Below are 10,845 nucleotides of genomic sequence, written 5' to 3' on the forward strand. Positions count from 1 at the left end.
CAATAAAAAAAGCACGAGGTCAGATAGATGCATGATACGTGAATGACGACTACATGAAGAAGAGGAACAAGTCACGAAAAAGTAAAAGCCAAGGACCGACCGCGGTTCGAACGCGGGGCCTAGAGATGGTTGCTGTTTAGGAACTGCAATCTCTCGCTCTACCACTGAGCTATCGATCCCGATGGTTATGAAAAGTTGACAGGGCAACTCGAAAAAGCTCTCAAGACGGCCTGAGTTGGAGAAATGGTGGTAAAGATGGTCAGAAAGTGGATCTGTGGTGGGGCTGGTGGTGTGTCACTGGTGGGTGGTGGTGTGTGTGCTGCAGCTTGTTGTGGAGGCCCCTTCTGATTCTACGTCACCCGAAGCTCATCAAGGGTTGAGTTGAGCTGCTGGTGTGTAACTGAGCTTAAGAGCTCTCTATCAGCGGTGTCAATGCTCCAACCTTCCGCATCAGATTGAGAAACATTTTGTCTTATAAGCAATGGCACCCAACGTAGATCCGGCACTCATTGAAGCTCTCCATCTGGATCCAGAGCAGACCAAGATTGCGTCGCATGGCGCTTCTGGCTTTGCGTCGTCGTTCAAACTCACATCCGTCGTCGATGGCCAGCCCGTAAACTTCTTCGTCAAGACGGGGATGGGGAAAGATGCAGAAGTCATGTTCAGAGGTCAGTTTGACTCGGAAGATGATGCTACCCAGTGTGGGATGGACGAGCGTTGACAGGCCGCAGGTGAGCATGAATCGCTAAACGCAGTCCACAATGCCGTCCCGAACTTTTGCCCAAAATCGTACGCCCACGGAGAATGCCAGGCATCGCCGGGCAAGCATTTCCTGGTGACGGACTTCCTGGACCTGGGGTCATCCGCAGCCGGCGGCTCCGGCCTCTCCCTGGCAGCGAAGCTCGCCAAGATGCACACGACCACGGCGCCCGTCCCGGAAGGCCTTGACAAGCCCATGTACGGCTTCCCGGTGACGACGTGCTGCGGCTCGACGCCGCAAGACAACTCGTGGAAGGAGTCCTGGGCCGAGTTTTACGCCGATAACAGGCTGCGTAGCATCCTCCGCGCCGGAACCGAGCACAACGGCTCCGACGGGGAGCTGTCCAAGGCCGTGGAAACGGTCGCCAGCAGAGTCGTCCCGCGGCTGATCGGCGACGGCCACGTCAAGGGTATGAAGCCGGTGGTTGTGCACGGGGATCTCTGGAGCGGGAACCATGGCCGGGGTCGCATCGGCGGCAAGGGTGGCGCCGAGGAGGTGGTGTACGACTCTTCGGCCGTGTACGGGCATTCCGAGTACGAGCTGGGCATCATGAAAATGTTTGGCGGATTCGGGAGCACGTTTTGGAACGAGTACAACAAGCTGGTCCCCAAGGCCGAGCCGAAAGTGGAATGGGACGACCGGGTTGCGCTCTACGAGCTGTAAGTCCACTCGCCCACCTTGCGTTGCCATGGTGACTGTGAATGAATGCCCCTCTCTGACATGTCGCAGGTATCACCACCTCAACCATTACGCCATGTTCGGCGGGGGTTACCGTAGCGGCGCGATGGCGATTATGAAGAAGCTGATTTCCAAGTACAGTTGAGGCCATCATGCGAAAAGTGTTGGATGGCTTGCACGCCAAAGTCGGCCCGCGCCGCCGGAAACCATAACTTTAGTAGTTAGCATTTTGACTAAGTACCTAGCAACCACCAGAATGACAGCTCTTGGTTGCAGGGCCGAGTGATCTCGGGTGATGTTCTTGATCATCATTATGGAGTGGAGGTGATGGCGTGCCCCATGATAGGGGTCGCAAACAGTCACTGCTCGTCACGCCCTCCCCACGTTGCCATCATGCCGTCCGATGATTTTCATGGGATTTGTAGGGGGGTGTGGAGAGGATTCACATGCCAGGGGGGGTTGCCCTGAGACGGAGCCTATTTCTGGCCACTCGTTGGGGGGGACTGCACGGACCAACCATTTGTCCGGCGCATTTGCGCTCTAAAGCCAGCCCGGCCTGGTGGGAAAGCAAGATTAACGGCCCATGGCAGGCCAGTTGATCAAGGGTTGTGATCTGGTCACTTCCCTCGCAGCTGCCACCACCTCTGAGCGTACTTTCGCCCCTGTTGCTTGCTACATTGCACCCGACACCCCGACGGCGAAGACGAAAAACGCTGGCCCTCTCCCTTTTCTCTCATTCTTTCTTAAGAACGACAATGAGAAGATAGCCCAACCGACTCTCGCTCTCCACAATCATTTGCGTCATCCGTTGCTGCAACCATGAACGGCCACTTTGCTGGTGTCGGCGAAGAGCTGGATGCCAAGAACTACGAGCATGGCATCCAGGTTATTGACGATCAGAAAGAATTCAAGTACGACTCGAGCTCTGCCGACCGTGATTGAATGCTAACCCCTTACTTCCCAGTGATAATGTCGCAACATATTTACAAAAAGTGCGCGTCGCCGAGGCGGGGTTCAACTACCACCTCATCTCCGTCTTCGGCTCCCAGTCTACCGGCAAATCGACACTGCTGAACAACCTCTTTGGAACCGAGTTCTCCGTCATGTCCGAGACGATGCGCCAGCAGACCACCAAGGGAATTTGGATGTCCAAGAACAAGAAGGAGGCCGGCATGGCCGAGAACATCCTCGTCATGGACGTCGAGGGTACCGATGGTCGTGAGCGTGGCGAGGACCAGGACTTTGAGAGAAAGAGCGCCCTTTTCGCCCTGGCAACCAGCGAGGTACTCATTGTCAACCTCTGGGAGACGCAGGTCGGCCTGTACAACGGCGCCAACATGGGTCTTCTCAAGACCGTCTTCGAGGTCAACCTGCAGCTTTTCCTCAAGGACAAACAGTAAGTCATCTGGGCAAAAAAGAACAGAGAAAAATAAAAACGTAGACTGGTAGCTTTCTGACACGCCGCCTAGGTCGAGCCTGAGATCTCTGCTGTTCTTCGTCATCCGAGATCACCTCGGCACGACGCCCCTTGCGAACCTGCGCAACACGCTGGTGCAGGACCTGAGTAAGATCTGGTCTTCCATCTCCAAGCCCCAGGGCCTCGAAAACTCGCGCATCGAAGACTACTTCGACTTTGCGTTCGCCGCGCTCCCTCACAAGATCCTGCAGGCCGATAAATTCACCGCCGAGATCCAGAACCTGGGGAGGAGGTTCACTGCGGGGCATCGCACGCCTGGAGCTAGCACCCAGGAGTTCGAAGGGGGGGTGTTCCTGCCCGAGTACCACCGACGCATTCCCGCCGACGGTTTCTCAATTTACGCAGAGGGTATCTGGGACCAGATCGTCAACAACAAGGATCTCGATCTGCCGACGCAACAGGAGTTACTCGCCCAATTCCGTTGCGACGAGATCTCGCGCGAGGTCCTGATCGGCTTCGACAATGCTATCGTGCCCCTCGAGGAGAATCAGTCTGAGGCTGCTCGGTCCGGCAAGCCCACCGTCCTGGCCGATCTCGGCAACACAGGACGTGACTCTCGCCAGAAGTGCCTGAAGGCATTTGAAGTGCAGGCCAGCAGATACCACAAGGGCGTCTACGCCCGCAAGCGTCAAGACCTAGAAGCCAAGATTGACGGTCGGCTCAAGACGCTTTATAACGCACAGCTGTCCGCAGCGCACAAGTCTGGAATCGCCTCGTTCAGCGAAGCCGTGTCTGGCGCCGTCAAGGCTGGTCAAAAGTCCGGTGCCGCTTACGAATTTGCCGAGATTGTGACCGAGCAAAAGAAGAAGGCGCTTGGGTCATTCCAGAGCGAGGCCGAGAGCCTTGTCATTCCTGGCGTGGCCTGGTCCAACTTCAAGTCGCAGTCTGGGCTGTTTGAGAAGGAGTTGGACGATGTGAGCGGTAAGCTGCGCAAGGAAGAGATGCGCCGGTTGGCCACGAGGGTGGAGCGATGGGTCAAGTCCCGTTTGGGCGATGCGATTGGTCTCGAGTTCAACAAGCTCGGCTCTGGTAGGGCTGGCTCCGGCGCCCCCGAAACGGGCGAAAAGCCCACGGAGAAGGATCTTTGGGACCGCATCTGGACCGTTTTCGTCGACATCGTCAAGGACGCGCAAAGCAGGTTCACCGAACGAGCTAAGAGCTTCGAGGCCACCGAGGATGAGGTTGAGATCGGTCTCTGGCGACTCAGACGCAAGAGCTGGGTGGCTTTGCGTGAGAGGATTGAGGAAGAGGTCATGGAGGGCAACATCCTGTTGAAGCTGAGAGAAAACTTTGAGGACAAGTTCAGATATGACGACGCCGGCGTGCCCAGGATATGGAGACCCACTGATGATATTGAGGGCATCTACACCAAGGCGCGGGAGTCTACGCTGACCCTCATTCCCCTGTTGTCAAAATTTAAGCTTGCCGAGAGCTACAGCCCCCCCGATCTGCCTGCGTGGATCGGCAACCAACCGCGTGGCGTTGAGCCGAGCGACGAGGAGGACCTGACGCCGATTGGCGGTGTCGATGAAGAAGACGGCAAAAGTCTCGAGGAGGAGATGACTGTCCTCAGTGAAAGTAAGCGTCAGGATCTTGTCATCAGGTTTAAGAAGACGGCCGACGGCGTCTATGTTGAGGCCAAGCGCAGCGCCATCGGCGGTGTCGCCCAGGTACCTCTGTATTTTTACGCCCTGCTAGTGGCGCTGGGATGGAACGAGATTGTCGCTGGTGAGTACCCCCTCCATGACACGCGCCCATGGATCATGCTGACATGAGACAGTGCTACGCAATCCGTTCCTCTTTATTTTCCTCATCCTGCTTGCCGGAGGAACCTACGTCGCCTATACGCTCAACATGCTCGGCCCCATGTACCAGATGGCCAACGCGGCCGCTAACCAGGGCGTCGAGATCGGCAAGCAGAAGCTGCGCGAGTTCATTGAGAACTCGGACACTGCGCGGCAGGCGCTGGCGATGCCCGGTCGCGACAGCGACTCCATCAGCTTGGATGCGCTCGACAGTCGGGGCAAGAAGAAGAGAGCCGAGGATGATATTGATGACATCTAGATTACTGTTGGTGTTGTCTTGTTCATGACAGCTGAAACACGCGTTGCGGTCCGGACGCTAGACGAGCGAGCTCACTGAGGGCATGAGTAGGGAACAGAAAGGATATAATGTCTATACGTTGCACTTACGCCCGCGGCCAAGTGAATGTGATGTACTGCATGTTGGTGCACAGCGATATACGTCTAAAGGTGGGACGCTGACCCCCGAACTGCGAACCCTTTGGCACACAAGCTCGTCTATACCTGGTGCGGGAAGACAGCTTGAAGTTCAATGTGCAAATGACTGGTTGCCGGAAGGCTGACCCCGAGCCCTCATTATGTAGAACTGTGTGGCCGTCGAATCTGCTCGGAAGCAGCATCACTAGGGAGTCCATAAGCTCCAACCTTTCTGGCCAGAGACGCGGTTTGGCTTTCAGACTTCGCTGGGCGCAGCCGTCTCTGTCTGACCTGGGCATGAGACCTGGCACAACCCGGCCCGGGTCGCGAGCCCACCCATCGAAGTTCTGGAGCTCGTCGAGTCGTCGGTTGTTCTCGTCTTTGGCTCCCATGCAAGCGCATATTATGGTTCATCTTGGTATGATTATGCCGCTCGATGCAAAATGCCGCTTACGCCTCGTAACTGTCCTAACTAGCTCATATCACAACATGCCGCGTCTGCACGACTCTCCGCCCGTCTCCCACTGGCTTGCCAAGCCCACCCTCCTTGCAGGTCGTTCGTACGTTGGAGGACGACCATTGCCGCCGCTGCTAACCCAATCCAAGAAAGAATTTACTGAAAAAAAAAAGACATGTATAAGAACGAGGGAGCTTGCTACGAAGGAGGACATGGATATCTTGCAAAACACACGCCGCCAGTAACTGAGACCGGTGAAAGAGAGAGCCGCCACCATATTAGCTGCCCGATACCTCCATCAGGGTATCAGCGCTCAACCCATGATGGTTGTGTCCTGGGAGCCGCCCGCTCCCTGCGACAGGCCGTTGCTAATCTCACAACCCTGGGCAAAGAAGATGCGCGCGGGCGTCTCATAGTCGTTCTCGATGCTGTAGTAGTTGCCTGTACGATTGTTAGCGAGGTGCTCTACTTCATGTGCGCAGATGTGAGAAGGACATACCCCTCGGCACGAACCACATTCCGCCGGCGCCGATCCTGAACTGGGTCTCATGAACCGTGACCAGGACTTTGCCTTGGAATACAAAAAACACCATCTGCATCTTGCGCGAGTTTTTGGGCCGCTTCTCCGCCCCCGGCGGGAGGTCGACGACGCCAGAGCCGAAGAAGGGCAAGCTGAGCGTCTTGGCAAAACGGAACGTCGCATCTCTAATGTCGCGCGTCTGGATAGCCCCCGCCGCCACAGCGATCCGGTCCTCATCGACCTCGACCTGATCGTTGATGGCGGGCGGGTTGAATTCGTGCTCGGGCTGCCAGACGACGATCTCACCTTCGATGCTGCCGGGATCCTGCTCCCACGGCTCGGGCGGTTCCTCCTCGTTGTCGGAGTCAGCGTGGCGCCGTCTGCCCTTGACGGCGGCCTTGCGGCCCTTTGATTTCTTGCTCTTCCGCGCCTCGCGCTCTTCCTCCTCAACGCGGATGATTTCCTTGACGCTCGGCAGCAGAAACCTGCCACCCTTCTTGCCGTCCTCAAATGCCTCGTCCTCGTCGTAGGTAACGTGTTCATTCTTCCAGAAGGCGAGTGGACGGTATGACTGGCGGCCGGATCTAGTTTGAGTGACTGCGTGAGGGTCCTGCTGTCGTTTTTGCGAGACCAGGCCGCGTGCCTTGGGCATGGGCGGCCCCTTTTGCACGACGCCGAGAATCGAGTCGTCGCCAAGAGCGGCTTTCGGTTTGCGACCGGGCTTGCCCTTGGGTTTCGGGTCGGCTTCGGCGCCCTTGGACTCGCCTCCCTCTTCCTTCCTGGGATCGGCCTTGGGGCGTCCGCGCTTTCCCGTCGTTGGCTTCTTGGGCTCTGTGCGTTGTCTTTTCGATGAGCGGCCCTCCGCTTCTTCCTGCTCGACCTCATCTGCGTTAGAATTCCGTGAGCGTCTGCGCCTAGAGGCGCTGGCCTCTGCCTCGGGCTCCTCTTCCGGTTCGTCTGCTTTGGCCTTGCCTTTGCCCTTGGCCGGGCGACCTCTTCTTTTGACGGGTGCTTGCTCTTCCGATTCATGGCCGGAGTCTGCAGGCGCCTCCTCAGCCTCTTCCTCCACGGGTGACTGGGCCTTGCGCGGACGACCCCTGCGTTTGATAGGCTGCGGTGCCTCTGCTACCGACTCCTCGACGTCAACTTCTTCAGCATCCGGCGCTCCTGTCACCGACTCAGGTTCTGGCTCATCATCCCCGTCCATGCCGACCATCTGCATCGACTCTTCATCGCCATTCTCCACAGGCGATCCGTTCTGAGCTTGCGACACAGCATCCTCGTCTTCCTCGTCCTCCGTCGAGAGAGCGCGACCATTCACTCCGTTAGGGCCTCTGGCGCCCTTGTCAGGACCACCGTAATCGAGACGACGAGATACCGAACTACCACGGTTGGGCGGCAACCGAGGAGGCGATCCTCGGTTGGGCGACAGCCGGGTCGGCGATGACGAAGGCCCGAAGCTGGGGTGCCGCATCGCGGGCGATCCGAGGTTGGTCTTGCGTGGGGAAGTTCCCCGGGGTACAAGGCGAGGGTGGTTCTTCATGATGGAGGCAGGTCCAGGGCCGGATTCTGGCACGCAGGCATCGTTAGAAAACGCGCAACACTGTAGTCTCGTAGACAAACTCACCCGATTCCAGCTCCATGTCCTGCTCGCCGCGCGTCATGTCGTCGCCGGGCGATCTATTGTCCTTCTCCGGCGAGGAGAATAATCCGTCGATGGGTTGCATGCCATGTTCGTCACGTACGCCGGTGTCGGGCAGTTCAATTCCAGTCTTTCTAAAGGGATGTTAGTTCAATCTCGGGCGCGACCTGCGTTTATCACAGCTCTCGAGCGGGCGCGTGGCGACGTACCGTCCCTTCACTCCAAGCTCGTGGAAGTCGCCTGTTGACGTTTCGCGACGCCGGACGTTGCTCTGACGCGGTGGTGCCATCACGACTATGGAGCTTTTCAGCAATTACTCGATTTTCCACTAGGTAGAAACGAGATATGCGGCCTGGTCCTGACAGCCGGTGGGTATTGTTCCAAAAAAAAAAAAAAAAAAGAGCGACGTTGTGAACCCAATGGTCGCCGTGTTTACCCCGACAAGATGGTTGGGTTGCGGTAATGTTGAGGCGCGCAACTTTTAGACGGTGGAACGCGCACCGCACCGAGGTGCTCCTGCTTCGAGGGACTACAGTGGGCGCCTGGCGGATTTGGGCTGACAGGGGTGGAGAGTGGACCGGGCGGCGCATTAACGGCTCGACGCGTCTCCATCAATCTAGACGCGCCCAGAGCATCCGCCACTAATAGTTCTCACCCGTCTAATCCAAGGTTACGGATACTCTTTGAACAATTCATTCCACGACTTCGTTTCTCGCTCGTATTCATTTACTTTCTAGATTTCTGGTGTGCTGGACTGTTAAATACTGGGATACCCGCAGTGCAATTACTTGCCCCTCGACGACCTGAGACCTACAGCTCCAGACGCATCGCGGTCCTTCAGGGCGACTTCGGTTCACAATGGAAGACTCTCAAATGGCCGAGGACATCGCCCTCGAGACCCCGGTCGCGGATGTCTTTATTCCCCCGTCCATCAACGATAAGGCGATTCTGTCGGGTGACTCGTACACATACTTCTCTCTGGTTCCTTCAACACTTCTCCCGCCTTCTTCATCACCAACTAAGACTGCCTCGGAATCACCAGCATCCGGGACACCGGTCTGCCTCGGCGTCGATGAAGCCGGTCGCGGTCCCGTCCTTGGACCCATGGTTTATGGCGTCTTCTACCTCCCTATTCCCCTCTCTGACCCATTGCTCCGCGAGACCCACCACTTTGATGACTCAAAGGTGCTTACACCAGCCGTTCGGTCTCAACTGATGGCGGCCCTCTGCACCGCCGGCTCAGATTTGGCCGAGTCCTGCGGTTTTGCCATTTCGGCCCTTAGCGCCCGCGACATCTCATCGGGCATGATGCGCCCCGGCGCCAACTACAACCTCAACGCCCAGGCAATGGACGCCACCGTCGAGCTGATCAAGGGCGTCTTCGCCCAGGGCGTCAACATCCAGGAGATCTACGTCGATACTGTTGGCCAGCCGGCCGCCTACCAGGCTAAGCTCCAGCGCTTCTTCCCCGCCACCAAGATCACCGTTGCGAAAAAGGCAGATAGCCTGTACCCTTGTGTGTCGGCTGCCTCTGTTTGTGCCAAGGTCACTCGCGATGCCGCGCTAGAGGTCCTCTACAAGGCACGAGCCCCTGAGTCGGTGGTGGAGGAGGGCATGGCTTGGGGTTCGGGGTATCCGTCAGATGGTAGGTGCGTGTCGTGGATGAAGTCTAATATGCATCCCGTCTTTGGATGGGGCCCCGAGTGCCGATTCAGTTGGGGCACGGCCAAGGACATGCTTGAGGGCAAAGGGGGTCTCAAGGTAGACTGGCCGGTCGAGGACGACGACGATACGGCACGGATGACAGACTTCTTCATTTCGGGCGATAGGGAGCAGGATGGCGATGAGCTGGGAACATGGTTCGGAAGGCCGGCTGGCCTGGAGGCGTTCTAGAGGTGACACATAATGAATAGAGTATAAGAACCATCTTCACCTGTCCTGCTTTACATTCTCTCCGACGGCTTCTGCGGCTTGTGTACGACGATATAGAGTGTGTATGAGTGGATGAGAATGACTTTATACTATTGATCCCCTCCACCCCCTCGAAAGCAGAGTTCATGACGCGGGCCTGAAACTACTGTTGTGGAGATCATTTCTGAGTTGAGACTGTTTCCATAGCTTTATTAGTATACTGGATGCCTTTCCTATATCAACTCCCCGACTTCTTTACTCATGATCATCCACCATTGTTTCAGCACCGAAAAAACGCCGTCTCACTGAACACACCGCCCTGCATCTCCGTGACCTTGCTAATCATAATCGGTGTCTTCCAATACTGACCACGGCGGCCAGTAAGCATATCTTAACCGAAGGCCTCCTGAGTCAGAGCAGCCTTCCCGGTGGGCGAGAGAAGCTTAGGGCAAGGGATACCCTCCTCGGGAATAAATGCGCGGATCTTCTGCTCGAAGAAGTCGTATTCAAGGGTGCGAAGCATGATCGGCCGAGCATCGATGAGACTTTTCGACACGCCGCCGGAATTCTCCTTCCGCTGATAGATGAAGGTTACCAGGACTGACATCGCCTAAGCCCATCCCTTTTCCAAATCACTTTTTCTCCTTGTTGCGGTGGATGGGCACCAGCGACTTGTAGTATGTCGGATCGACATCTTACTTGAGGTGACGTGTCTGGATGTTGCCCTCTGTTTCCACGTATTCAGTTCGATGTACGATTCTGAGCGCTTGGTGCCAGCCGTCGAAAGGTCCCATGTCTGGTAGGGCAGTGTAGACATGGTGGTGAACAGCGTTTGCATCGTACATGATCTCCACCAGCGGAATGACGTAGTCACCGTGCTTGACTTCCCAAGGAGCTCCCGCATTTTCTAGAAGAGGGATGTTGCTGTGTGCGGTTGGGGTCAGTAGGGTCAGCATTGCCTTGCATTCCGTGGCGGGCCCCTGAAGATCCAGTAGTGAGGTTCTCATCCTTGTCGTTAACGAGAGTTCAAGTCCAAATAATGGCTTCGGTGTGGAACGCCTCCATGACTGAACTGTTGATATTGAGACCATGTATCATATCAAAGATGACATTGGGTCCAAAGTTTGGGAAAAGAGCCGGGTTTTGCGAATTCTCTGTTTTTGTCAACTTCATGGAGATGT

General features: G+C 56.5%; 5 protein-coding genes and 1 non-coding gene across 6 annotated transcripts; 3 read left to right on the plus strand and 3 right to left on the minus strand.

Annotated features, from left to right (window-relative positions):
• Positions 1–91: 91 nt before the first annotated feature.
• Positions 92–179, minus strand: GLRG_13126. Its single transcript has one exon. It is a non-coding gene; the product is annotated as a tRNA-Cys (tRNA).
• A 302-nt stretch (positions 180–481) lies between these two features.
• GLRG_05111 (fructosamine kinase) lies at positions 482–1,583 on the plus strand (the record flags this gene model as incomplete). The annotated part of the gene is made up of 3 exons (XM_008095796.1): positions 482–668; positions 732–1,419; positions 1,490–1,583. The coding sequence occupies 3 exons, from the start codon at positions 482–484 to the stop codon at positions 1,581–1,583; spliced, it is 969 nt and encodes a 322-aa protein (XP_008093987.1).
• A 674-nt stretch (positions 1,584–2,257) lies between these two features.
• On the plus strand, positions 2,258–4,979 carry GLRG_05112 (root hair defective 3 GTP-binding protein; the record flags this gene model as incomplete). The annotated part of the gene is made up of 4 exons (XM_008095797.1): positions 2,258–2,349; positions 2,403–2,834; positions 2,908–4,643; positions 4,696–4,979. 4 exons carry the CDS (start codon positions 2,258–2,260, stop codon positions 4,977–4,979), a joined length of 2,544 nt encoding a protein of 847 aa, XP_008093988.1.
• A 925-nt stretch (positions 4,980–5,904) lies between these two features.
• On the minus strand, positions 5,905–8,042 carry GLRG_05113 (cupin domain-containing protein; the record flags this gene model as incomplete). Its single annotated transcript, XM_008095798.1, has 4 exons — positions 5,905–6,032; positions 6,091–7,680; positions 7,739–7,887; positions 7,963–8,042. The coding sequence occupies 4 exons, from the start codon at positions 8,040–8,042 to the stop codon at positions 5,905–5,907; spliced, it is 1,947 nt and encodes a 648-aa protein (XP_008093989.1).
• Positions 8,043–8,611: 569 nt separating this feature from the next.
• On the plus strand, positions 8,612–9,646 carry GLRG_05114 (ribonuclease HII; the record flags this gene model as incomplete). Its single annotated transcript, XM_008095799.1, has 1 exon — positions 8,612–9,646. One exon carries the CDS (start codon positions 8,612–8,614, stop codon positions 9,644–9,646), a length of 1,035 nt encoding a protein of 344 aa, XP_008093990.1.
• A 409-nt stretch (positions 9,647–10,055) lies between these two features.
• GLRG_05115 (uncharacterized protein) lies at positions 10,056–10,481 on the minus strand (the record flags this gene model as incomplete). Its single annotated transcript, XM_008095800.1, has 2 exons — positions 10,056–10,264; positions 10,364–10,481. The coding sequence occupies 2 exons, from the start codon at positions 10,479–10,481 to the stop codon at positions 10,056–10,058; spliced, it is 327 nt and encodes a 108-aa protein (XP_008093991.1).
• Positions 10,482–10,845: the final 364 nt, after the last annotated feature.

This window comes from Colletotrichum graminicola, assembly GCF_000149035.1.
Source record: "Colletotrichum graminicola M1.001 genomic scaffold supercont1.17, whole genome shotgun sequence".
Lineage (NCBI taxonomy): Eukaryota > Fungi > Ascomycota > Sordariomycetes > Glomerellales > Glomerellaceae > Colletotrichum > Colletotrichum graminicola.